Source organism: Ahaetulla prasina, chromosome 10 (assembly GCF_028640845.1).
Source record: "Ahaetulla prasina isolate Xishuangbanna chromosome 10, ASM2864084v1, whole genome shotgun sequence".
Lineage (NCBI taxonomy): Eukaryota > Metazoa > Chordata > Lepidosauria > Squamata > Colubridae > Ahaetulla > Ahaetulla prasina.
Genome location: NC_080548.1, coordinates 26,295,839 through 26,322,719, shown reverse-complemented (window position 1 = coordinate 26,322,719; position 26,881 = coordinate 26,295,839). Strand labels below are relative to the sequence as shown.

The 26,881-nt window shown below is 43.2% G+C and overlaps 1 protein-coding gene across 2 annotated transcripts in view; it reads right to left on the bottom strand.

Annotated features, from left to right (window-relative positions):
• Positions 1 to 3,792: 3,792 nt before the first annotated feature.
• The window catches only part of SPACA6 (sperm acrosome associated 6), an 87,122-nt gene continuing 64,033 nt past the window's right edge, over positions 3,793 to 26,881 (bottom strand). Inside the window, exons 1-9 of one of the 2 annotated variants that reach the window (XM_058195612.1) lie at positions 24,238 to 24,657; positions 18,877 to 18,954; positions 14,685 to 14,753; positions 13,156 to 13,179; positions 12,280 to 12,357; positions 8,516 to 8,619; positions 7,647 to 7,803; positions 5,860 to 6,076; positions 3,793 to 4,033 (exon numbers count right to left, since the gene is read on the bottom strand). In XM_058195612.1, the coding sequence (XP_058051595.1) occupies positions 3,997 to 4,033; positions 5,860 to 6,076; positions 7,647 to 7,803; positions 8,516 to 8,619; positions 12,280 to 12,357; positions 13,156 to 13,179; positions 14,685 to 14,753; positions 18,877 to 18,954; positions 24,238 to 24,367 (894 nt within the window). In that variant the 5' untranslated portion in view covers positions 24,368 to 24,657 and the 3' untranslated portion in view covers positions 3,793 to 3,996. Of the gene's footprint in view, positions 4,034 to 5,859; positions 6,077 to 7,646; positions 7,804 to 8,515; positions 8,620 to 12,279; positions 12,358 to 13,155; positions 13,180 to 14,684; positions 14,754 to 18,876; positions 18,955 to 24,237; positions 24,658 to 26,881 lie in introns of those variants that run through there. The other variant, XM_058195613.1, reaches the window with a different exon arrangement.

Genomic DNA, 26,881 nt, shown 5'->3' with positions numbered 1-26,881 from the left:
AACAACATCCCTGTGAGGTGGGGTTGGGCTGAGAGAGACAGGCCCAAAGTCACCCAGCTGGTTTTCGTGCTTAAGGCAGGACTAGAACTCACTGGCTTTGGATTTATAGCCTGGGGCCTTCACCGCTAGACCAAAGCTAGCTATTAACAATGATATCTCATGTGCTTTTAAATATTTATATTTTTACAGAGAAGTGTGAAGCGGTTGCAAATGTATTATTTTATATTGTTGCTGATTCCTTATGTGACTAAATGATAGCATGCACGCTAGACCAACAGGTTTCAAGTCCAATCAGTTTGATATTCAAATGTTTTATGAAAAAGACATGAAAATACATACCACCTTATTTTTAAAAAGTATGGAAATAAACAACTTCTAATGTGTAACCAGTTTTTTTTTTTTAAAAACTCTCCATGGGCTTAAGCACTGTTGTGTCTGATGCCACAACATCATTGTTATCCATGCCATAAACAAAGGAAATTAAAAAGAAAAGGTGGCGTGGAAGGGATGGAGAAAAATGCGAAAAGCCAATGTTCCAAAAGTGCTTTTTCAGGAGGCAATTCAACTGTCTTGTTTTTTTCTTTGGGACAATTTGAGACAACCATGACCTGGATGACTGAGAAGCTCTACAGGCCAAAAAAAAAACCATGTTTGTTACTGCCAAAAAGCATTGAAAAGCTCAAGGCAAACAGAAAACCACACAAATGATACACAATACTTAATACTAGTCTGTCATTTGCACCTCTATAACTGTCTGGTTCGGTTCTGCAACCCAACAAGAAAAACACAGACTTCAGAGGATAATTAGAACTGCAGAAAAAATAATTGCTACCAACCTGCCTTCCATTGAGGACCTGTATACTGCACGAATCAAGAAGAGGGCCGTGAAAATATTTACAGACCCCTCGCATCCTGGACATAAACTGTTTCAACCACTACCCTCAAAACGACGCTATAGAGCACTGCACACCAGAACAACTAGACACAAGAACAGTTTTTTCCCGAAGGCCATCACTCTGCTAAACAAATAATTCCCTCAACACTGTCAAACTATTTACTAAATCTGCACTACTATTAATCTTCTCATCGTTCCCATCACCAATCTCTTTCCACTTATGACTGTATGACTGTAACTTGTTGCTGGCAATCCTTATGATTTATATTGATATATTGACCATCAATTGTGTTGTAAATGTTGTACCTTGATGAATGTATCTTTTCTTTTATGTACACTGAGAGCATATGCACCAAGACAAATTCCTTGTGTGTCCAATCACACTTGGCCAATAAAATTCTATTCTATTCTATTCTATTCTAAAATACTACACATATTAATGGCGGCACGTATAGCATATGCACAAAATTGGAAAAAAGAGAAGCCTCCAACAGAGGAAGATTTAATTAAGAAAATTCTAGAATGCGCTGAGATGGATAAATTCACAAAAGAAATCAAAGAAAAAGAAGGTACAGAATATTACAAGGTCTGGTGTAGATGGTAAAAATGGTTAGAAAATAGGAAAGATAAGAAAACTGAATAATAGGGTAGAATGTAGATGAAATAAAGGAAGACAGATCATAAAAGTAAAATAAGATAGGATTAAAATATGTATATTTAGTAAGAAAGGACCACTCTAAATAGCTGATAAGAAATAGTGAGATATATATGTGTGTGTGTGATGTTTGTCTTATGTTTTAATGTGTACAAATAAAAAAATTCAAAAAAAGAAAAAGAAAAGCTCAATGCAGATTTTTTTTTAATCCCTACCACTTCTGAAGATCTGCATTTCCTTATCTTAATAGCTATCTTAATCTTAATCTTAATCTGTGAATGACCTTCCTTCTTTACATATGGCAGGAGTGACTATATTTTCCTTGTGACTATAAGGTTAAGGGTAGAAAAAGGGTCACATTAAAACACAATTTGCTGGTTAGCATTGTGATTCAGCCTGGTTGGAGAGCTTCATGAAATGAGGGCATTACCTCCATACGTAAGTCCTTGACTTACGTCGACCACGGCTGAGCCCAAAATTTCTGTTGCTAAACAACACCGTCGTTCAGTCACTTTTGCCCCATTTTACAACCTTGGTTGTCCGTTAAGTGAATGGCTACAGTTGTGAAGTTAGTAACACAATTGTTCAGTGAATCCGGCTTCCCCATTGGCTTTGCTTATCAGAAGGTCGCAAAAGCGGGATCACGTGACCCCAGGAACGCTGCAACCGTCATAAATGCGAATTGAATGCCAAGCATCTGAATGCTGATCACGTGACCTCAGAGATGCTGCAAAAGTCGTTAAGTGTGAAAAAGCCACTTTGTTCAGTGCTATGGTAACTTTGAACAGTCACTAAATGAACGGTTGTAAGTTGAGGACTACCAGTAATAACTGCCTGAGCAACACAATCAAATGTGTGTTTTTTTTTGTGGTGCCAATTTTTATTTTAAGTGAGGCTCTTGTGTGCATAGGGTAGTATGCCAACTTTTTCATACGATAAAGCTGCTCTGCCTCCATCAGCCCCTAAGGAAGCAGCTTTAAGCTTGCTAGGAGGGGAAGGGAAAGAAAGGGAGGAGGGAGGGAGGGAGGGAGGGAGGAAGGAAAGAAGGAGAGGAAGGGAAGGGAGATGGGAGGGAGGGAGGAAGGGAGGAATGAGAGGGAGGGACAGAAAGGACAGAAACAGAATGTCAACCGCTTTAATCTAGATTGCAGAAAATATGACTTCTGTAACAGAATCATCAGTGCTTGGAACACTTTACCTGACTCTGTGGTCTCTTCCCATAATCCTAAAAGCTTTAACCAAAAACTTTCTACTATTGACCTCACCCCATTCCTAAGAGGACCATAAGGGGCGTGCATAAGCGCACAAACGTGCCTACCGTTCCTGTCCTATTGTTTTTTTTCTTTTCTTCTTCCTATATATATGCTTATACCTCCTTATATTTACTCATATATGTGTTTATATACTATATAATCTTTTGTATGATACCTACATATATTGTTGTGACAAAATAAAATACATAAAATAAAGGGGAGGGGAGGGGAGGGAAGAGAGAAAGGGAGGGAGGGACAGGAAAGGAAGGGAGGGAGAAGGAAGGAGAGGGATGGAGGCACAGGAAGGGAAAGGGAAGGAAAGAGAGAACGGGAGGGAAGGAAAGAAAAGGGAAGGAGAGGGAGGGAGAAATAGGAAGGGAAGAGAGAAAGGGGGAGAAGGGAAAGAAAGGGAAGGGAAGAGAGAAAGGGAGGGAGGGACAGGAAAGAAAGGGAGGGAGAAGGAAGGAGAGGGATGGAGGCACAGGAAGGGAAAGGGAAGAGGGAAGGGGAGGAAAGGGAAGGAAAGAGAGAACGGGAGGGAAGGAAAGAAAAGGGAAGCAGAGGGAGGGAGAAATAGGAAGGGAAGAGAGAAAGGGGAGAAGGGAAAGAAAGGAAGGAAGAGAGAAAGGAGGAAGGGACAGGAAAGGAGAGGGATGGAGGCACAGGAAGGGAAAGGGAAGGAAAGAGAGAACGGGAGGGAAGGAAAGAAAAGGGAGGGAGAAATAGGAAGGGAAGAGAGAAAGGGGGAGAAGGGAAAGAAAGGGAAGAGAGAAAGGGTGGGAAGGAAAGAAAAGCAAAGGAAGGAGCAAGGGAGAAAGGAAGGAGAGGGAAGGGAAGAGAGAAAGGGAGGGAAGGGAAAGAAAGAAAAGGAAAGAGAAAGGGAGGGAAGGAAAGGAAAGGAAAGGCAGGAGGAATGAAAGAAGGGAAAGAAGAGAAGAGCTAAAAAAAAAACAACCCGAACGCCTCCGGGCTTCTTATCCTCAGGGGTTTCCCCCTCCCAGCTCCATCCCGTCTGCTGTGCGAAGGCGGGAGGATTTCCGAATTTCGCGGCGGCGCTAAAACATTTGCAAGACTCGCTGCCTGGCGTGACGCGAAGGGCAGCTTGGCCGTTTTTAATGGGTTCCGCGCGTGGCGGCGGCTCCAGCGGATGGGGGAATCAAATACAAATGAAAAAGACCGAAGGGTCTCCCGATTCACGGCCCGAAGTCCGTCGCCCAGCGATACAGGGACCTGGAAAAGGGAAATAAATCCGAATTAACCAAGGGTTTTGATCTTTGATCGGGGGCAGAGCAGGCTGGCTAGGAGGGCACACGGTCTACTTTAGATAACTTTCCATCAACAAAGGCAGCGGAGAGGTGGGGGGGTGGGCAGCAAAGTGGGAACGCTTTTGCGGCGTGGATTAAAAGGTAATCCAGCTCTTTCTCAATGCATAAAAATTGGGATTTGCAACCGCGAAAGGGCGGATTGGTTTACTGGAGCGATTAAGGTTGGGACGCGTCGATGCCCTCTTGAGTTCCTCTTTTAGGACATTGTTATTGCCAACCTGGCTGGTCACGTGGGCGGAGGCAGGAGTGCAGGCGAGGAAAGGACATTGAAAAGGCCCCATCAGTCACGACTCCCTGCGTGCGAGCCAGAGATGGAAGCCCAGCCCACTTTGAGTGTCTTTCTTATCTCCCGCTAATTTCCCTTGACCCTTAGTAATGGAGATTCTTGTAGAGAGCTTAAGCTCCCAATAAATCCTTTATAATCATTTGAAGTGCCTGAATCTCCTGATTTCCCTGGCACTTCACAGCAAACCAACCCCCATCTAAGAACAGAATAGAATAACAGAGTTGGAAGGGACCTTGGAGATCTTCTAATCCAACCCCCTGCCCAGGCAGGAAACCTCACACCACTTCAAACAAATGGTTATCCAACCTCTTCTTAAAAACTTCCAGTGTTGGAGCATTCATAACCTCTGCAGGCAAGTTGTTCCACTGATGAATTGTTCTAACTATCAGGAAATTTCTCCTTAGTTCTAGGTTGCTTCTCTCCTTGATTAGTTTCCACCCATTGCTTCTTGTCCTGCCTTCAGGTGCTTTGGAGAAGAGCTTGACTCCCTCTTCTTTGGGGCAGCCCCTGAGATATCAGCACACTGCTATCATGTCACCCCCAGTCCTTCTTTTCATTAAACTAGACATACCCAGTTCCTGCAACCGTTCTTCGTATGTTTTAGCCTCCAGTCCCCTCATCATCTTTGTTGCTCTTCTCTGCACTCTTTCTAGAGTCTCAACATCTGTTTTACATCGTGGCAACCACAACTGGATGGAATATTCCAAGTGTGGCCTTACCAAGGCATTATAAAGTGGTATTAACACTTTACGCAATCTTGATTCTATCCCTCTGTTTATGCAGCCCAGAACTGTGTTGGCTTTTTTGGGCAGCTGCTGCACACGGCTGGCTCATATTTAAGTGGTTGTCCACTAGGACTCCAAGATCCCTCTTACAGTTACTATTATAAGAATAGGGAAAGAGTCCAGGGTTCATTTGATTGTAGGGCTGGAAATAAAAAGCACCTTTTTCTGATCAGCTCTGAGATAACTGGGTCAGGAGACACAAGTAAGATTGCCTTGAGCAATTTAGCTATGGCAGCCAGGAGGACTTCAGCAAATACTGTTTGCTGCCTTCTGTTCCGTTGTGTCTGCCTGGACAAGTTTTCTTGGCAAGATTTTGGAAGTGGATTGCCATTGCCTGCTTCCTGGGGCTGAGACAGAACGGCTGGCCCAAGGTCAGCCTCATCGCACACCGACTTTCGGCACTGCCGTGTGTGTGAAGGACAGCTGATTGTTACATGCACATGTGCGCCAGAAACCAGGAAGATAAATAGGCAAGGCTGGGCGACATGGCTTCGCGTGCCATAGTTTTGCCATCACGGCTCTAATACCATTTCAGACAAATGTCATTCAATCTCTTCTCAGTCCCATTTTGGGTGCAAAGCCAGCTGTTTTTTGTTTTTTTTTAAATATTTTAGCCTGATGTCTTAGCCACCACATAAACTGGCTCTGCACAGTACTTACAGAACTGCTAAAGTAACCAGCAGGGATATCCCAGTTATTCCAACGATAAGCACAATGACTCCCCTTTTCCTGAGATAATCAGGCTGGGACATTAGATCTTGAAGTGAGGGTAGCTTGTTCACCACCTCTGCTTCCTGTACCGACTCCGGTGGGGAATTCAAGATGGCTTTAAACATTTCTTGCAGCTTTTTCTCTTTTCCAAGCCTCTTTTCTGTCACTGCAGTAAGAGAAGGGACACACACACACACAACAAAACAGTTGGCCTGCGGTTCACAGCAAGGCCCTTATGGGGTGGGGGCCTTCTAAGCCAAGGGTCTCTCAACCTTGGCAACTTAAACCTGGATCTCCCTCTGAAATAATCTACCTTCATTATACTATCACACCAGTATATAAAGGAGTAAGACCAGATAAAGTTCCTGCCGCAATTTTTTTTGTTGGGAATTATTACGGACTGTACAGTAATTGAGACTAAATTGATTTTAAATCTAATAACAGCAGCAAGATTACTAATAGGACAATACTGGAAGAAAAAAGAAGTACCTACAATAGAAGAATGGATATTGAAAGTTGCCAATTTGGCTGAGATGGCGAAGATATCAGCCTTTTTGAAAGACAATACGCAAGAAAGATACTTAAAGGAATGGAAAAAATGGATTGACTATATTCAAAGTAGATATCAGACTAAGAGTTATCAGACTGTTTTTGAATGATTATGATGTATTATTTTCGGGGGAAGTTAGGAATTGATGATTGTAGGGGTATATTTAAGTTGGGACGAAAATTTTTTAGCATATGTTTGTTTTATTTTTAACTATACCTTGTGCTCGTTCCGGGAAGTCGGGGGGGGGGAGGGGGGTTGTGAAGGGAGGGGGGAGGGGGGGAAAGGGGGAAATTTTTTTTTCTGTAAAACCTTTTGAATAAAAAAATAAAATAAAATAAAGGAGTAAGACCAGAAGGGTTGTATTCAGCCGATTCTATCCGGTTCGCACGAACCGGTAGCGGCAGCTGCAGGAGGCTCCGCCCACCCGCCCAGATGTCATCATGTCCCATTTTTGACACTTTTGGCACATGCATGGAAGGCCCTGCACATACGCGAGTGTGCTCACATTTGCAAACCAGTAGCGAAGGTAAGTGAATACCACCCCTGGTTGAAACACAGAGAGTCCTTGACGTACGACGGTTCATTGAGCAACCGTTCAAAGTTACAGTGGAACTGAAAAAGTTTTTTCTTTGGCCGAAAAAATGCTTTTGAAAGTAAAAAAAAAAAGCCTCAGATGATCGCATGGCTCAGCTGGGATTGTTAGAACCTTTTAAAAGCATTTTTTCTACAACCTCTTCGGCCGAGGTTTACCTCTTCGGTAAAAAAAAATGCTTTTAAAAGGTTCTGGCAATCAGGCAATTCAGCTGGGATCGTCAGATCCTTTAAAAGCTTTTAAAAGGCTCCTCTGGTGATCATCAGAGGCTTTTAAAAGCATTTTTTTTACAACCTCTTCAGCTGAAGAGGTTGTAGAAAAAATGCTTTTAAAAGTTAAAAAAAAAGTTGCCCACACCCACCCAGTCAAATTACCTCCCCCCACCAAGCCCCGCCCACAGAACCAGTAGTAACATATTTTACATTTCACCCCTGATTTGGGGGGGTGGGGGAAACTTAAATTATAAGCTGTCCAGAAGTTGAGTTTGGAGCCTCAACACTGAAAAGACAAATAAACAATTAGCTTCCCTATTCAAATATGGCATCCCCGGTTTGAAGCATTCAAGTCTGTACCGCAGGAAATTTGGGCCCTCACCGTTGACATAAAAATACTTTCTGATCACCGCGTCGCTCTCCTCTTCAAGTTCGCAGGCAAAAGTCCCGTGATGGGATCCAAGGGTGGGTCGAATGAGGAGGGAAGGGTTGACTCCAAAATTGAGGTCTTGGAAGAGAAAGAGCTCTTCCGTCCGGAGCTGTGGATTGAGGTGGAGAATCAGGTCCTGGAAGGTAACGCTTTATAGCTGCTTTGGGGGTCCTTGGTATTTGTTCTCTGAGCTTGGAGGTTTTCTTGCAGATGTTTCATGACCAAACTAGGTAACATCATCAGTGCGCTTAGGATACCTAGTTTGGCCGTGAAATGTCTCCAAGAAAACCTCCAAGCTCAGAGAGTACCAAGGATCCAACAGTTCAACCCTGAGCTACTAATACTGTATTCTCTTCTATCAATTAGAACAAATGGTTTATAAAGGATTATAAGGTTTTACAAAATGCAAATAGTTACCATTCTTTGGCACACACAGATCTGAGGGAAATTGTATTTCCCCTATACAGGCAGTACTCGACTTGCAACACAGTTCATTTAGTGACCAAAGTCAATATCAATATAAATCGTAAAGATACAAGCTACAAAGTTACAGTCATACAGTCATAAGTGGAAGGAGACGGGTGGTAGGAACGATGAGAAGATTAATAGTAGTGCAGACTTAGTAAATAGGGTTTATTTTATTTTTGTTGATACTAAAAGATAATAAATATGTTTTCAAATCTCAAAGTCGATTGGGTGGTCCAGGGGGCTATTTAGGGGTAAACTCCCTCTTAAGAGCAAAAGATCTAAAGAACTTTATCTCCTACTGAATCTCTCAGCTTCGCAGGTGATCAAACCTCAATCCACAAAGAGTTACTTACATCTTTGACAAATTTCCACCGGAAGGTCCTGTCTGAGGAAGTCTGGAAGGCGACTTCGCAGTTCAGAAAAGTTGCCTCTCCTTCCAATTTGTGTATATCCTGAACTGAGAGAATCATGAATGGAATAGCATAGAACGTAATTCTTTATTGGCCAAGTGTGAATGGACACACGTGGAATTTGTCTTGGTGCATATGCTCTCAGTGTACATAAAAGAAAAGATACGTTCATCAAGAATTCTAAGGTATAACACTTAATGGTAGTCATAGGGTACAAATAAGCAATCAGGAAACAATATCAAGAAGAAGGAGAAGGAGAAGGAGAAGGAGAAAGAAAGAAAGAAAGAAGGAAAGAAAGAAAGAAAGAAAGAAAGAAAGAAAGAAAGAAAGAAAGAAAGAAAGAAAGAAAGAAAGAAAGAAAGAAAGAATAGAATTTTTTATTGGCCAAGTATGACTGGACACACAAGGAATTTGTCTTGGTACATATGCCCTCAGTATACATAAAATAAAAGATATGTTCATCAAGAATTCTAAGGTACAACACTTAATGGTAGTCATAGGGTACAAATAAGCAATCAGGAAACAATATCAAGAAGAGGAAGGGGGGGGAGGAGGAGGGGGAGGAGGGGGAGGAGGAGGAGGAGGAGGAGGAGGAGGAGGAGGAGGAGGAGGAAAGAAAGAAAGAAAGAAAGAAAGAAAGAAAGAAAGAAAGAAAGAAAGAAAGAAAGAAAGAGAGAGAGAGAAAGAATAGAATTTTTTATTGGCCAAGTATGATTGGACACACAAGGAATTTGTCTTGGTGGATATGCCCTCAGTATACATAAAAGAAAGATACGTTCATCAAGAATTCTAAGGTATAACACTTAATGGTAGTCATAGGGTACAAATAAGCAATCAGGAAACAATAACAAGAAGAAGGAGAAGGAGAAGGAGAAGGAGAAAGAAAGAAAGAAAGAAGGAAAGAAAGAAAGAAAGAAAGAAAGAAAGAAAGAAAGAAATAAAGAAAGAAGAAAGAAAGAAAGAAAGAAAGAAAGAATAGAATTTTTATTGGCCAAGTATGACTGGACACACAAGGAATTTGTCTTGGTACATATGCCCTCAGTATACATAAAATAAAGATATGTTCATCAAGAATTCTAAGGTACAACACTTAATGGTAGTCATAGGGTACAAATAAGCAATCAGGAAACAATATCAAGAAGAAGAAGGAGGAGGAGGAGGAGGAGGAGGAGGAGGAGGAGGAGGAGGAGGAGGAGGAGGAGGAGGAGGAGGAGGAAAGAAAGAAAGAAAGAAAGAAAGAAAGAAAGAAAGAAAGAAGAAGAAGAAAGAAAGAAAGAAAGAGAGAGAAAGAATAGAATTTTTTATTGGCCAAGTATGATTGGACACACAAGGAATTTGTCTTGGTGCATATGCCCTCAGTATACATAAAAGAAAAGATACGTTCATCAAGAATTCTAAGGTATAACACTTAATGGTAGTCATAGGGTACAAATAAGCAATCAGGAAACAATAACAAGAAGAAGGAGAAGGAGAAGGAGAAGGAGAAAGAAAGAAAGAAAGAAGGAAAGAAAGAAAGAAAGAAAGAAAGAAAGAAAGAAAGAAAGAAAGAAAGAAAGAAAGAAAGAAAGAAAGAAAGAAAGAATAGAATTTTTTATTGGCCAAGTATGACTGGACACACAAGGAATTTGTCTTGGTACATATGCCCTCAGTATACATAAAATAAAAGATATGTTCATCAAGAATTCTAAGGTACAACACTTAATGGTAGTCATAGGGTACAAATAAGCAATCAGGAAACAATATCAAGAAGAAGAAGGAGGAGGAGGAGGAGGAGGAGGAGGAGGAGGAGGAGGAGGAGGAGGAGGAGGAGGAGGAGGAGGAGGAAAGAAAGAAAGAAAGAAAGAAAGAAAGAAAGAAAGAAAGAAAGAAAGAAAGAAAGAAAGAGAGAGAGAGAAAGAATAGAATTTTTTATTGGCCAAGTATGATTGGACACACAAGGAATTTGTCTTGGTGCATATGCCCTCAGTATACATAAAAGAAAAGATACGTTCATCAAGAATTCTAAGGTACAACACTTATTGATAGTCATAGGGTACAAATAAGCAATCAGGAACTAATCAGTATCAATATAAATCATAAGGATACAAGCAACAAAGTTACAGTCATGCAGTCACAAATGGGAGGAGACGGGTGATGGGAACGATGAGAAAATTAATAGTAGTGCAGACTTAGTGAATATAGTTTGACAGTGTTGAGGGAATTATTTGTTTAGCAGAGTGATGATAAAGTGATAATGAAGAATAATACAGATGGGTGATGGGTGATTTACTGCCACCGACCAAATGCTTCCCTGCCCCTAGTTTACATTAGCTGCCCACAAAGCATTTACCCAGGTCAGACGCACTATATCCACACAACATATAGGGAGTCCTGGACTTACGACCACAATGGAGCCCCAAATTTCTGTTGCTTAGTGAAACATTCGTTAAGTGAAATTTGTCCCTTTCTTGCCACATTTGTTAAGTGAATCCACTGGGGTTATTAAGTCAAAGGGGATCACAACGGTCATAAATATGAGTCAGTCGCCATGAGTCTGAATTTTGATCACGTGACCATGGGAATGCTGCATTGGTCGTAAGTGTGACAAATGGTCCTAAGCCACTTTTTTCATAGTAACTTTGAATGGTCACTAAATGAACTCTTATAAATCCAGGACTTACCTGTATTAAACATTATTGCTTCGTCATTTTGTTTGGCTTCGATAAAGGGTTTTAATAAAGGGATTACCGTGTTTCCCCAAGAATAAGACCCTGTCTTATATTTTTTGAACCCTGAAATAAGCGCTTGGCCTTATTGCCATGCGCTCAAAAGCCCGATTGGGCTTATTATCAGGGGATGCCTTATTTTGGGGGGGGAACAGGATACCTATTTAGCTTTGCATGTACTGACAGCAGCAAGGGTCGTATTTACAAAATACTGGAAAAATGAGCACTCTTCACCAGATGAAGGTATAATTCAGAAAATGTTAGATTGCGCTGAAACGGACAGACTGACTTTAATTACTTGATATGGGATAGATTTGATGAGCGGTTAGAGATAAGAGGTAGAAATTAGATGAAGGAAGATAATTATTTGCTACGTATGAATTAAACATAAAGATGGTTTATAACTATAAATATGCCAATATATTTAACAGAATTATAAATAAGCCAACATAAGGAGAGATTTAGCCGAAATTATTCTGTTACATTATTACTATTGTTATCAGTATAGGTGTTAATATTTTTTACTGCCTTTTCTTTGTTTTTCTTTTGTAAATGATCTACCCCCGACAATACACTGAATTCAAAATGTTTATGAATAATAATAAAAATAAATAAATAGACATTATTGGTTGGCTTTGGACCTTAGAGAGTTTGGTGCAAAGCCAATCTGTTAGCTCAGAGTTCACTACGCCAGGGGTCTCCAACCTTGGTCCCTTTAAGACTTGTGGACTTCAACTCCCAGAGTCCCTCAGCTAGCAAAGCTGGCTGAAGGACTCTGGGAGTTAATCCTAATAAAGGACAAATGAAGACCTAGACTATTAATTCAGAAGCTGGATTTCATGTTGTTCGAATGGAGCCTCTGGATTGCCTGAAGTTATGAAGGGCCTCAGACAGGGGCCTTTTAAGTAGCAAATCTATATCTATATCTATATCTATATCTATATCTATATCTATATCTATATCTATATCTATATCTATATCTATATCTATAGGAACTGTTACTTGGGCAATCGATGGGTAGCTGGCAATCCATGATGGAACAAGAGGAACATGTGTAGTAGTGGGCTTCTTTCTGGTAGCCTGCAAGGAACATGAAAATGGGTTGTGAGAACATAAGGCCTTGGTAAGGCCACACTTGGAATACGGCATCCATTTTTGGTCGCCACGATGTAAAAAAAGATGTGGAGACTCTAGAAAGAGTGCAGAGAAAAGCAACCAAGATGATTAAGGGACTGGAGGCTAAAACATATAAAGAACGGTTACTGGAATTGGGTATGCCTAGTTTAATGAAAAGAAGGACTAGGGGAGACATGGTAGCAGTGTGCCAGTATCTCAGGGGCTGCCACAAAGAAGAGGGAGTCAAGCTCTTCTCCAAAGCACCTGAAGGCAGGACAAGAAACAACGGATGGAAACTAATCAAGGAGAGAAGCAACTTAGAACTAAGGAGAAATTTCCTGACAATCAGAACAATTAACCAGTGGAACAACTTGCCTCCAGAAGTTGTGGGTGCTCCATTACTGGAAGAGATTGGACAACCATTTCTCTGAAACGGTAGAGGGTTTCCTGCCTGAGCAGGGGGTTGGGCTAGAACAGGGGTCTGCAAACTTGGCTCTTTTAAGACTTGTGGACTTGAACTCCCAGAGTTCCTTAGTCAGCTTTGCTGGCTGAGGAACTCTGGGAGTTGAAGTCCACAAGTCTTAAAAGAGCCAGGTTTGCAGACCTATGGGCTAGAAGACCTCCAAGGTCCCTACAAACTCTTGTTATTCAGATAAACTCTTGATACAGAAGGAGAAGTTAATGGAGAAATGGGGTAGGTGGGAGATAGTGATATCAACTGAGGAAGGAGGTTTAACAAAAACGACAGATTTTTGGACTTACCACATGGTGGAATGCAAGGCGGTGCTGCGAAGACAAGAGGGAAGTTAAGGTGTAGTTTTTGTGATTTGACATTTGACCACGGCTTGAATCCAAAAATTTTGCGGCCACCATTTTTAAAAGTTCTCGGGAAGCAGATCGTTTCCCTCGACTCAAACCGAGGTTGATGTCTATATTTTTAAAAGCTAAATAATCTTTCTCAATTGGTTTAATGATCCAGCGAATTCTTCGGGAAAACTCCTAAGCTAGGTGTGATGTCTTTCTCAGCATCTACCCAGCCTTGAAGCAATGGATAGTCTTAGGATTCACACCACAGGTTTAGCCGACCGAGTTAAGGAAGGAGCAGCTGCATTCGCACAAGATGCTAAACGCGGCTGGTTTCCCCCCTCAGCGCCGCCCGTATTTGGCATCTGGGTGAACCCAACTTGTTTGTTTGTTCCAGGAACAACATGTAGGGTGCGAACCTGAAAAAGGAGTCGAGTCAGAATGGAATTGAGCAGGTCTGAACTAATCTCAGATCTTTAGCACTTGCTGAAGTAGCCAGAGGCATCCTTTCTCTCTCTCTCTCTGTCTGTCTGTCTCCCCTCCCCTTTCTCTTTCTCTTTCTCTTTCTCTCTCTCTCTCTCTGTCTCCCCCCTTTCTCTTTCTCTTTCTCTCTCTCTCCCTTTCTCTCTCTTCTTTTCTCTTTCTCTCTCTCTCTCTCCCTCTCTCTCCCTTTCTCTCTCTCTTCTCTCTCTCCCTTTTTTCTTTCCCTCTTTTTATATTTCTTTCTTTCTTTCTTTCTTTCCTTCCTTCCTTCCTTCCTCTCTTTCTCTCTCTCCTTTTCTCTCTCTTCTTTTCTTTTTCTTTCTCTCTCTCTCCCTCTCTCCCCCTTTCTCTTTCTCTCTCTTCTCTCTCTCCCTCTCTCCCTTTTTCTTTCCCTCTCTTTTTATATCTCTCAATTTCTCTTTCTTTCTTTCTTTCTTTTCTTCTCTCTCTCACCTTTTCTCTCTCTATGTGTGTGGGGGGGGGGAAGAGAGAGAGGGAGAGAGGGAGAGAGGGAAAGGGAGAGAGAGAAGTTCCCTGAGAATGGGCTCCTGCAGAAGTCCAAAAGCTTGGAAGATTAAACCTCAGATCTTGGTCAGCAACGGTCCTAAACCAACATCAGAAGGATGGGATACAATAAATAATTGTAAAAGGTAACAAATGTAGAAGACACCAAGTTTTTTTTTTAAAAAAGCATTTTTGTGCATTAAATTTTTTAATCATCTTTTTGTTTGTATTCCACCCTTCCCATGTTGGTCTATGATCGCAAAAAAAGACGATTGATCGATTGATTGATTGATGGGAGTGGGTGGCATTGGAAAATGGCAGAAACGGCCTCTGTGCAAAGCTAAAGATGAGCATCCAACCCCAGCGCTGATGATGTTACCTAGCTGGGTAATGAAACGTCTGCAAGAAAACAACCGGAGTGCAGCAAAGTCTCCTCCATCCAACATCCAGCAGCTTGTGTAGCAAAACCACTTTTCCTAAAGCTGCAGCTCTCACCTTACCTGCTTTGAGTTGTGCTACTTCTTTTTCCACTTCGCTCACAGCCTCGGGAACTGCTTGCTGGAAAGGGGCTGTGGAGAGAGAGGTGGAGAAACACCTAGTTGTTCTCTTTCCTTTGATCAAGGCATGTACAGCCAAGCGGGGCAACCTTCACACGGGCTGCCTGCATGAATCTGGTTCTTCCAGACATTCAAGCAGCTACTGTGGCCTCTGCTTGAATTACTACGGTCTGGGCCACTTACTGAGGAAGGTTTTGCTTTGGTGTAAAGGTTCCCCTCGCGCATATGTGCTAGTTGTTGCCGACTCTAGGGGGCGGTGCTCATCTCCGTTTCAAAGCCGAAGAGCCAGCGCTGTTCGAAGACGTCTCCGTGGTCATGTGGCCGGCATGACTCAATGCCAAAGGTGCACGGAACGCTGTTCCCTTCCCACCAAAGGTGGTCCCTATTTTTCTACTTGCATTTTTTATGTGCTTTCGAACTGCTAGGTTGGCAGAAGCTGGGACAAGGAACGGGAGCTCACCCCCTTACGCGGCACCAGGGATTCGAACCGCTGAACTGCCGACCTTTCAATCGACAAGCTCAGCATCTTAGCCACTGAGCTACCGTGTCCAAAGTTATTGGGGGGTCACCAAAGGTGAATTTGCCACATGTGGCCTGAGGTTGGATCGAGGGGTCCCTGGTGCCCTCTTGAACTTGGTTGTGAAAAGTGACCTGTGACCATTTCTCACACACAGCCTCCCTGTGATCATGTGATTAAAAATAGGACGCTTGGCAATGGACTCGTAGTTATAACGGTTGCAGTGTCCCAGTCGTAAAATGTCATAAAATGGGGCAAAACTCACCTGTCTCACTTAGCTACAGAAATTTTCAAGTCAGTTGTGGTTGTAAGTCAATGACTACCTGTATGGTGGGGAGGGAGGAAGAAGAGAAAGGAGAGGAGAGGAGAAGAGAGTAGAGGAAAGGAAAGGAAAGGAAAAGAAAGGAAAGGAAAGGAAAGGAAAGGAAAGGAAGGGAAGGAGGAAGGAAAGAAAGAGACAGAGACAGGGAAAGTGAAGAAAGTGAAGGACCCAGATTGTTGGGGGCAATAATAAGTTGACTTTGTATACAATATACAAATGGATGAAGACTATTGCTTAACACAGTGTAAGCCGCCCTGAGTCTTCGGAGAAGGGCGGGATATAAATGCAAATAAAAAAAAAAAAGAAAGAAGAGAGGAGAGGAAAGGAAAGGAAAGGAAAGGGAAGGAAAGGAAAGGAAAGGAAGTCTATAATTGAATCACTAAGTCTACTGTAGGCAAACATTTTGGGCTTGGTGTGTCAAAAATTCGGAAAGTGCCCAGCTTGGCTTTGTGTGTTGCACACACTCAAACAAAAGAGAAATAATTCTTTTTATCTGCCCTCCATCTTGGCCACCCTGAACACCAACACTCAGCAGTAGCTGAATAATTATAATTATAATTATAATTATTTATTAAATTTCTATACAGCCCTTCTCCCGAAGGACTCAGGGCGGTGGTACAGCCAAAATAAAACCAAACAATACAATAGACAATTAAAACAAAATTAAAAAACTTATTATACAATTGGCCGAAGACTTTAAAACATTTAAAATTCTGAGAACCCATTAAAATTCATATAAAATTTAGAAATATAAAATATAAATTTAAAAATACAGCAGAATTTAAGCCAGCCCCGCGCGAATAAATAAATACGTTTTCAATTCGCGGCGAAAGGTCCGAAGGTCAGATATTTGGCGTAAACCAGGGGGAAGTTCGTTCCAAAGAGTAGGAGCCCCCACAGAGAAGGATCTTCCCCTGGGGGCCGCCAGCCGACATTGTTTGGCAGACGGCACCCTGAGGAGACCCTCTCTGTGAGAGCGTACGGGTCGGTGGGAGGCATGAGGTAACAGTAGGCGGTCCCGTAAGTACCCGGGCCCTAAGCCATGGAGCGCTTTAAAGGTAGTAACCAAAACCTTAAAGTACACCCGAGAGACCACAGGTAGCCAGTGCAGTCTGCGCAGGTGTGGTGTTATATGGGAGCTACGTGGAGCTCCTTCTATCACCCGCGCAGCTGCATTCTGGACTAACTGAAGCCTCCGAGTGCACTTCAAGGGGAGCCCCATGTAGAGAGCATTGCAATAATCCAAGTGAGAGGTGACAAGAGCATGAGTGACTGTGCATAAGGCACATTCTAATTGTGTAATTAGAAAATGGGAAAGAGTTTCTCTATAGCAGTGCTTCTCCAACATTGGTCCCTTTAAGATGTATGGACTTCAGCTCCCAAAATTCCCCAGCCAGCTATGCTGACTGAGGAATTCTGGGAGTTGAAGTCCACACATCTTACAGCAGCCCAGGTTGAGAAATATTGCTCTAAGGGGTTAAGCTATAGCTGTCATCAACTAATCATTTCCTGAAGGGGAATTCTTCTGTTTATTTTAAGTAATGCGATTTAATGGACCGTGAGAAGATTATAGACGCTGTCAATGGAACAACATTAAGAAAGAAGGGGATAAAAGCAATATTTATTTTTCAGCTTTCAAAGGTCAACTGAAGTTTGTCATTTCTCTGCATTGAATAATGAAAGAAACACCTTGCAGTTGATAAAATAAAACTATCAACTTGGAAACAGCTCCTTGCTCTTTAGAAATCTCTTTTCCAGCGAATCTGGTACACGACAAATTCCTCGTGTGTCCAATCACAGTTGGCCAATAAAATTCTATTCTATTCTATTCTATTCTATTCTATTCTATTCTATTCTATTCTATTCTATTCTATTCTTTTCTATTCCAACTGGTTTTAACTTGGTGAGCATTCGTGAGGTTCAAACGTGCTTGGGAATACGATTTAAAATTGATTTTCAAAAATTATTCTTCTCGTGGCTGGCTATCTGATTCTAAATAATGTCACCACTGCGTGTTGCAGTTTTTTTTTCTGTTAACTGGTTCCAGATTTCTTTAGTCGTGAGTTGCTACCAGGGCAATACAGCCAGCATTTTCTAAACCCAAGAGAGAAGCATTTAGCAATCCAAAAAGTTTGCGGCCACCATTTTTAAAAGTTCTCGGGAAGCAGATCATTTCCCTCGACTCAAACCGAGGTTGATGTCTATATTTTTAAAAGCTAAATAATCCATCTCAATTGGTTTAATGATCCAGCGAATTCTTTGGGAAAACCCCTAAGCTAGGTGTGATGTCTTTCTCAGCATCTACCCGGCCTTGAAGCAATGGATATTCCTAGGATTCACACCACAGGTTTAGCTGACCGAGTTAAGGAAGGAGCAGCTGCATTCGCACAAGATGCTAAATGCGGCTGGTTTCCCACCTCAACGCCGCCCGTATTTGGCATCTGGGTGAACCCAACTTGTTTGTTTGTTCCAGGAGCCACATGTAGGGTGCGAACCTGAAAAAGGAGTCGAGTCAGAATGGAATTCTGCAGGTCTGAACTAATCTCAGATCTTCAGCACTTGCTAAAGTAGCCAGAGGCATCCTTTCTCCCTCTCTCTCTCTCCCCCTCCCTCCCCCTCCCCCTCCCTTTTCTCTCTCTCCCCCCTCTCCCCCTTTCTCTCTCTCCCTCCCTCTCTCCCCCTTTCTCTATCTCCCTTTCTCTCTCTCTCTCTCTCCTCCTCCCTCTCTCTCCCCCTTTCTCTCATTTTCTTTCTCCCTCCCGTCTCCCTGTCTCCCCCCTCCCTTCCTTTCTCCCTCTCTCTCCCTTTGTCTTTCTCTCTCCCCCTCCCTCTCTCCCTCCCTCTCTCCCCTTCCCTCCCTCTTTCCCTTTCCCTTTCTCTTTCTCTCTCCCTCTCCCCTCTCTCCCCCCTCTCCCTTTCTCTTTCTCTCTCTCCTTTTCTCTCCCTTTCTCTCTCTCTCCCCCTTCCTCTCCCCCCCCTTTCTCTTTCTCTCTCTCTTTCTCTCTCTCTCAGCAACAGAAATTTGGGGCTCAATTTTGGTCATAAGGTGAGGAATACCATAGGGGCTGTATGCAGTTACTCTAAACCTATACACGCGTTTTTTAAACCCAAGAGAGAAGAAGTAAGTTTTCTAAATCCAGAAGACTCACGTAGCATGAATGTGTCCTCCTGCACTACCTCTATGCCACAAAGGTCACCCCCCACCCTCCCAAATCTCTGTTCGCTGCCCATGGGTCGTACGAAAAGGGCAGGAGATGATCTCACCGATGCAGCCAAGTTCTATGGAGCAGACCTACCTTTGGCCATGCCTTTCTCTTCCAAGTAAAAAACCACCCTGCCGAAGGCATCCTTCAGCTTCTCTATTTCAGAAACATCTGGGGGGGGAGAGAGAGAGAGAGAGAGAGAGAGAGAGAGAGAGGTGTCAAGTGTTTGTCTGTTTCTGAGCAGAAGGACAAGAGCTGGCCTTGAGGGTCAGAGGTGTAGATGAAGCTTTTAAAAAGGTAAAGGTAAAGGTTCCCCTCGCACATACATGCTAGTGCTAATCGTTCCCGACTCTAGGGGGCGGTGCTCATCTCCGTTTCAAAGCCAAAGAGCCAGCGCTGTCCGAAGACGTCTCCGTGGTCATGTGGCCGGCATGACTCAACGCCAAAGGCGCACGGAATGCTGTTACCTTCCCACTAAAGGTGGTCCCTATTTTTTCTACTTGCATTTTTATGTGCTTTCGAAACTGCTAGGTTGGCAGAAGCTGGGACAAGTAACGGGAGCTCACCCTGTTACACGGCAGCACTAGGGATTTGAACCGCTGAGCTGCCGATCTTTCGTCCTAGCTCAACGTCCTAGCCCCTGAGCCACCGCGTCCCAGATGCAGCTTTTAGGTCCGGGCAAAGGTTGCTCACATGGAAGACTTCAAGCCAAGATCTAAAAAAAGGCAGGAGCCAATCATAACCCCAGAACTTTATAAATTCAGTGTTTTTCAACCTTGGCGACTTTAAGACGGATGGGCTTCGACTTCCAGAATTCCCCAACAAAGCAAACCTTTCCTTTGCTGGGGAATTCTGGGAGTTGAAGTCCACCCGTCTTAAAGTCGCCAAGGTTGGGGGAAAAAAAAAATAGGGTGTTTTAACAGAATCTGGAAAGCCTGTCCAAAAATTTTCACCGCTACAGCAAAATCAAGGGCTGCTCGGCGACTCGTTCATGTTCTTTCTGTTTTTCTAGCACTGACCAGCCGTTTTGCCTCTTCTCCTTCGACTTTAATTCTTTTTTATTTTTTATTTTATTTTTATTTTGTCACAACATTATATATAAGCATAAGCATGAAATACCTATATGATATATAAGCCTATATATAACCATAAGTATGTAATAACTATATGAAATTGTATACAATCAAAGGGAACATTAGGACAGGAACTGTAGGCATGCTGGTGCTCTTCTGCACGCCCCCTTACAGACCTCTTAGGAATGGGGTGAGGTCAGTGGTGGGATTCAAGTAATTTAACAACCGGTTCTCTGCCCTAATTATTTCTTCCAACAAGCAGTTTTCCAAACTGCTCAGAAAGTTAACAACCGGTTCTCCCGAAGTGGTGCGAACTGGCTGAATCCCACCACTGGGTGAGGTCAATAGTAGATAGTTTTTGGTTAAAGCTTTGGGGATTTTGGGAAGAGACCACAGAGTCTGGTAGTGCATTCCAGGCATTAACAACTCTGTTTCTGAAGTCATATTTTCTGCAATCAAGATTGAAGCGGTTCACATTATGTGAAATGAAATTCCTCTTTCACCTCCCTAAGAATAAGTAATCCTGGATTTACAACAAAAATTGAGCCCCAAATTTCCTTTGCCAAACGAGACAGTGAAGTGAATTCCGCCCCCTCCCTTTTATGATTCGCTTTTTGTGAATCACTGAAGTTGTTAAGTTAGTAGTAGCACGGTTGTCGTTCAGTGAATCTGGCTCCCCCATTGGCTTAGCTTGTCAGACGGTCGCAAAAGGGGGAATCTCAGGCTCCCAGGACATTGTGACCGTCATAAATATGAACCGGTTGTCCAGCGGCTGAATTTTGATCACGCGACCATGGGGGATGCTGCGATGGTTGTTAAGTGTGAAAAGTGGGCGCAGGTTATTTTTTTTCAGTGACGTTGTAACTTTGAATTTGTCGCTAAACGAACTGTTTGTAAGTCGAGAATTACTTGTAGCCGGGTTTGCTCTGCCTCATCTTTCAGGTTCGTGGCGTCTTTCTGGCGAAGGACCTTCTGGGAAATAATAAACTAACTCCTTTCAAAATGCAGAAACCTGAGAAATGATTGCCCTGAGCTGCTCCTTAAGCCCAGGGGGAGCATCTGGAACTCTTCTCCACTGGATGAGAACATCTAAGGCCCGCCAATTGTCCAACTTCTCCCTTCCTTGGACAGTAGCACTCACCCACCTGAGTCTTGCTCAAGGGACGGAAGGCACTTTCTAAAGTCCTTAGACAAGTTTGGTGCTTCTCACTCTGATAGCCCCCAAAATATTGGCATATGCGAAGACGCTGGGCTGCGGTGGAGAAGCAGTTAAGGCAAGCAGTTGCCCTGGAGGAAAAAACCAACCAGAGAATCAGGACATCTCCACCAGACATGACTGAAGTCTCCAGAAAGATGCCTCTGAGAAGGGAATTCTTCCCTGAGGTCATAAGTCATCTCCAAGGTCCCATTTATGACGTCATAACTCACGGTACGGCAAGCCACGAGCTGTTGAGAAAGGAATGCCTCGGTGGGAGAAGATAATTCAGGCAGTCCTCGACTTACGACTACAGTAGAGCCTGACATTCTTGTTGTTAAGCGAGGCATTTGTTAAGTAATCTTGGCCCCCATTTTACGACCCCTCTTGCCACAGTTGCTAAGTGATGCACTGCAGTTGATAAGTTGATAAGTGAATCACTTCCCCATTGAGTTTACCTGTGAGAAGGTCGCAAACGGGGATCACACAGCAACGGTCATAAATATGAACCATAAATAAATAACCGTAAATACGTGGCCAAGTGTCTGAATTTTGATCACGTGATCATGGGGATGCTGCAAAGGTCTTAAGTGTGAACAAGGATCCTAAGTCACATTTTTCACTGCCATTGTAACTTCGAACTGTCACTAAATGGACTGTTGTAAATCAAGGATTACCTGTATAGGTACGGTAGTCCTCGACTTATAAGCGCATTAAGTGACCGTTCGAAATTATAACGGCACTGAAAAAAATGTGACTTATGACCGTTTTTCACACTTATGACCATCGCACTCCCGCAGTCGCCGCTACCGGTTCGTGCGATCCGACCGCTACCTGTTCGTGCGATCTGGCTAGAACCGGCTGAATCCCACCATTGATGTGAACTGCCCTTTGTGCGAACCTCTGACCAGCAAAGTCAACGGGGAAGCCGGGACTCACTTAACAACGGTGTTACTAACTGTACAACTGCATCATTAATTTAACAATGGTAGCAGGAAAGGCCGTAAATTGGGGCAAAAAACCCTCACTTAACAACTGTCTTGCTTAGCAGTGGACATTTTGGGCTCAGTTGCGGTCATAAATCAAGGACCACCTGTGGATTTCTCAAGATTAAATCGTGCCAAATCCTTTTTTCTTTTTGAGAGAAGCCTGACTAGGTGGCTCAGTGGCTAAGACACTGAGCTTGTCGATCAAAAGGGCCGGCAGTTCGTCGGTTCGAATCCCTAGTATGGATCTCCTGCGTGAGCAGGGGGTTGGACTAGATACCTCCAAGTTCCCTTCCAATTCTGTTGCTGTTAAAAAAAAAAGATGTGTCCAGGGGGGACTTCAGTTCCCAGAATTCCCCAGCATGCTGGCTGGGGAATTCTGGGAATCAAGGTGCCTAGACTTAAAGACAACTGTGTTAGAGGTCAAGTAACAATTTCCTGCACAATTGAACGGGAAAAACAGGAATGGAAGTGTAAATAGGGACTTCTGGGTGGAAAAAATTCTCCTTTTTTCCCCACTTTCAGTTCGCATAGCACTTGACAAAGGGGAATTTGTTTTCAAAGAAACTCTGGGGAAAAAAAACATGCGAGTTACTGGAATTGGTTTTACCAGATTAATTAATTACATTCATTTCATTAATGTATTAACTACCATTGATTATACCCAGATTAATGAAACACAACATCTGGCTCTCCCAAATTTGCTTTGCCCAAATGAATAAAGCACCTCTTTCTTTTTTCTTCTTCTTTTTTTTCAAAGCTTCATGTTCGCACATTTTATTACCTAATCCAGCCTATTGTGTGCACCTAGGCAAGGCATGAAAATGTCCTGGCCGTTTCTCTATGGTGGCTAACTTGCAGTTTATCTGGCTTCCTCTGATGTTGTTTGTTTTTATTCAGCCCTAAGGGGGAAATAATAATAGAAGGGAATGCCCCGTTTTAATGCCAGTGCACTCACTGGTGCAAGGAAGCTGACCTGCCTTTTGTGTGTGCGTTTGTGTGTGTGAAATATGGAAACGATCTCTTTCCCATGGAAAGGGTCTGATCAGAGGATTTTTCAAAATGCCTTCTTGCTGAAATCAGTTTGATGTCTTTGCTTTGGGGGATTGCCAAATTCACACCTGTTCTCTGCTAGGAGTTCAGCAAAAATGGCTGTATAGCTCTACACCCCCACCCTCTCTCACTTTCTCTCTGTCTCTTTCTCTCTCTCTCCCCCATGTCTCTCTCTCTCTCTCTCTCTCTTTCTCTCTCTCTCTGTCTCTCTCTCTCTGTCTCTGTCTCTCTCTCTCTCTCTCTCTCTCTCTCTCTCTCTCTCCATGTCTCTCTCCATGTCTCTGTCTCTCTCCCATGTCTCTCTCTCTCTGTGTCTCACTCCCCCTGTCTCTCTCTTTCTCTCTCTCTGTCACTCTCGCTTTCTCTCTCCATGTCTCTGTCTCTCTCCCATGTCTCTCTCTCTCTGTGTCTCACTCCCCCTGTCTCTCTCTTTCTCTCTCTCTGTCACTCTCGCTTTCTCTCTCTCTCTCTCTCTCCCTGTCTCTGTCTCTCTCTCTGTGTCTCACTCACTCACTCACACACACAAAACGGATAAATGGATAGAGATGCTTAGGTGCCCTCTGCTGAAACAAAAGAGGCTGAAGGCGGGAGGAAGGAAATTCTCCAGGCTGTTACAAGATGAGCAGCGGGTGCCCTGGGCTCCTGCAATCCTGGATTTTCCTGGCATCGTGACAGCCAAGCGTTACGTGTGCAGAAAGCTAGGATGGGAAAGATGCAGGATCTCGAAAGCCAGACTCCGGTCTCCATGGAAACCAGACAGTTCTACTTCGAAGCTGGGGTGAAAAAAAAAATCACATCTTTTAAGAGACCGACCGACCGACCGACGGTGGAGGGAGGGATGGAGGGAGGTGGGGAGGAACCGAGATGGTAGAAGAGGTAATCTTAACCATGACAACTCGATCGATCAGGAAGGGATTAAAAAAAAAAATGAAAAGAAAACCAAGGCTGCATCACAAACCCAGCCGCCGGGTCTACCTGGAGCCTTTTGTCCTTGACAATTCCCCGCTCAGTCTGTTTTTTTTTTACATACAGTCCTGGGTTTCCCCACCGTCTAGTTGGCTTTAAAAATACCTGCCGTTTGCCAGTGGGGGGCGGGGGTGGAGGGAGTCCAGGTGTGTGTTTTGCTGCAGTAGGTGAGAGCACCTACCGGTAATTAACCTTGGCTCGGCTTGGCTGAGCACACAGATGGGAAAGTACCAAAGCATCCGAGGGAGGGAGCGGGCGGGGTAAAATTTGGGAAGTTGCACAATTTTTCTATTGTTGCCCAGAAATTGCATCAAGGAACCGAGCCGGATCTGATCTTTTCAAAAAGAAAACAGAATTAATTTCCTAATTTGTAAATGGAAGATACCATTGGTGAAATCCAATTTTTTTTTTACTACCGGTTCTGTGGGCATGGCTTGGTGGGCGTGGCAGGGGAAGGATACTGTAAAATCTCCATTCCCTCCCCACTCCAGGGGAAGGATACTGTAAAATCTCCATTCCCTCCCCACTCCAGGGGAAGGATACTGCAAAATCTCCATTCCCACCCCACTCCAGGGGAAGGATACTGTAAAATCCCCATTCCCTCCCCACTCCAGGGGAAGGATACTGTAAAATCTCCATTCCCTCCCCACTCCAGAACCTCTTAGAACCTGCTGGATTTCACCCCTGGAAGAAACGCTTCGGGTCTCCAATCTTTGAGGTTGGTTGGAGGGTGAATCCACTCTTCAGGAAATCCCACTGCATAATTCCTCTATGGAAGATTGCCAGGAGTTCTCCAAAATTTGGGCTGCAGGAAACTTCCCCTGCCTCCTTCCATTTGATGCCCTCTGGGATTGTTAGGACTACAATTCCCAGCTGTACTCAGTTCTCTGGGGAAGAAAGGATATATTCTGTATAAAGCTCAGGTTAATCTTTCCTTTTGGGTCAGTCAGGCTCTGCATTTTGGGTCAGTCAGGCTCTGCATTTTTTTTTCCAATTGCAACTTGGCAACAATGAGACCAGGCAGTTGGCCAGCAAAAAGGTTTGATCATCACTCCTCTTTTCTCTGTAAGCCGCCCAGAGTTGCTTTGGATGAAATGGGTGGTGTAGAAATGTGATGAACAAATAAAATAAATAAATCATTTTTAACCCAGCAAGGCTGATTTAGTCCCTCCTAGATCTAATTTGGATTAGATCTAAAATGAAATCAGTCATAAAAAAATCAGATCCAAAAATGAGCATGCATGGTTGTTTAAATCCAAATTGTCAATTTATTCCTGCAACGTCAATGTATCAAGTAGTAATCAGTAGCCACATTTACATAACTGACATTGTTTGTCTTTTCATAAGACAAGTTTGTGAAGCTGGGTTTAGCACGAGAAACGAATTTTTCTGAATTCAGGTAGGCAGGAAAATGGAAACCCTGCAGAAGGATTTGTTCCAGTGGTGAAATCCAATTTCTTTTACTACCGGTTCTGTGGGCATGGCTTGGTGGGTGTGGTGTGGCTTGGCGGGCATGGCAGGGGAAGGATATTGCAAAATCTCCATTTTCACCCCACTCTGGGACAAGCCAGAGGTGGTATTTGCCAGTTCTCCGAACTACTCAAAATTTCCATTACCGGTTCTCCCGAAATCTCCTGCTGGATTTCAACCGATAGAATTTTTTTTTATTGGCCAGGTGTGATTGGACACACAAGTCTTGGTGCATATGCTCTCAGTGTACATAAAAGAAAAGATACGTTCATCAAGGTACAACATTTACAACACAATTGATGGTCAATATATCAATATAAATCATAAGGATCTATTCTATTCTATTTCAACCCTGGTGTGTTCTAAATATGCTCAGAAGCCAATTACTACGATCTTCCTTCCGAAAGATTTCTTTAGCCTCTCCCCACACAAGAGAGATTGAATCGTTAGCTGAAGTTATCATGAAGTGTCACTTGATGAACAGACAATGCTGTTAAAATTATGAAATATGAAAACATTTGTGTCCTCCATGAATAGCCGTGGAGAATTTCAAAAGCTTTCCTTGCATTTTATTCTTCATTCACTCCAGAAGGAATAACATCCTTCTGGAGCGAATGAAGTGGCATTTTTCAGCCAGCGGGGTTGTGTTATGGTGTCATCGGAAATGTTGTCTTTGCACTCCACAAACAACGAGGAGTGTTGGTCATTTGTGGCAGAGGTAGCAGTAGCTTTTAAACAGGACAGCTTGGTGAACACGACAGCGCCTCCACACTTTCTTTTTAAGGCCTATCTTTTCCCTCATTTTATATTTACATTTATTAATGGCTTGGCTAAAACCCTTGTAGATGCAGTCACGATCTTTTTTAGAAGTTTGTTTTAATGTAAGGGATGTAAGCTGTCTTGGGAGCTTTTGCATACAAAAGGTGGTATAGAGATGGGACAGGCTCACACGCCCAAACTAAATATCCATTTCAAAACAAGCTCTAATCCCAGGGATTCCTCCTGTCACTGTGGCTAAATCCTTCTGGCTCCTGAACACCTTTGAATGTTGCCCTCTGCTGGTTTTGACTTGTAAAAGTGTATTTTGCAAAGTTCTTTTTTCCTTTCTGCAGCCCAGAGCTGTATTATGGCTGCTCACTTTAGAAGACTCTGGGCAGCTGCCCCCCAAAAATGTATGTTCTAGAGTTCACAGAGTCAACTTTTCATATTTTGAGAATTGCTCATTACTCTATCAAAGAACCTGGGTCCCAAGAAAAAAAAAAAAGACACAACTTTATAAAGATAAAGGTTCCTCTCACGCATGTGCTAGTTGTTCCTGACTCTAGGGGTGTGTGCTCATCTCCGTTTCAAAGCCG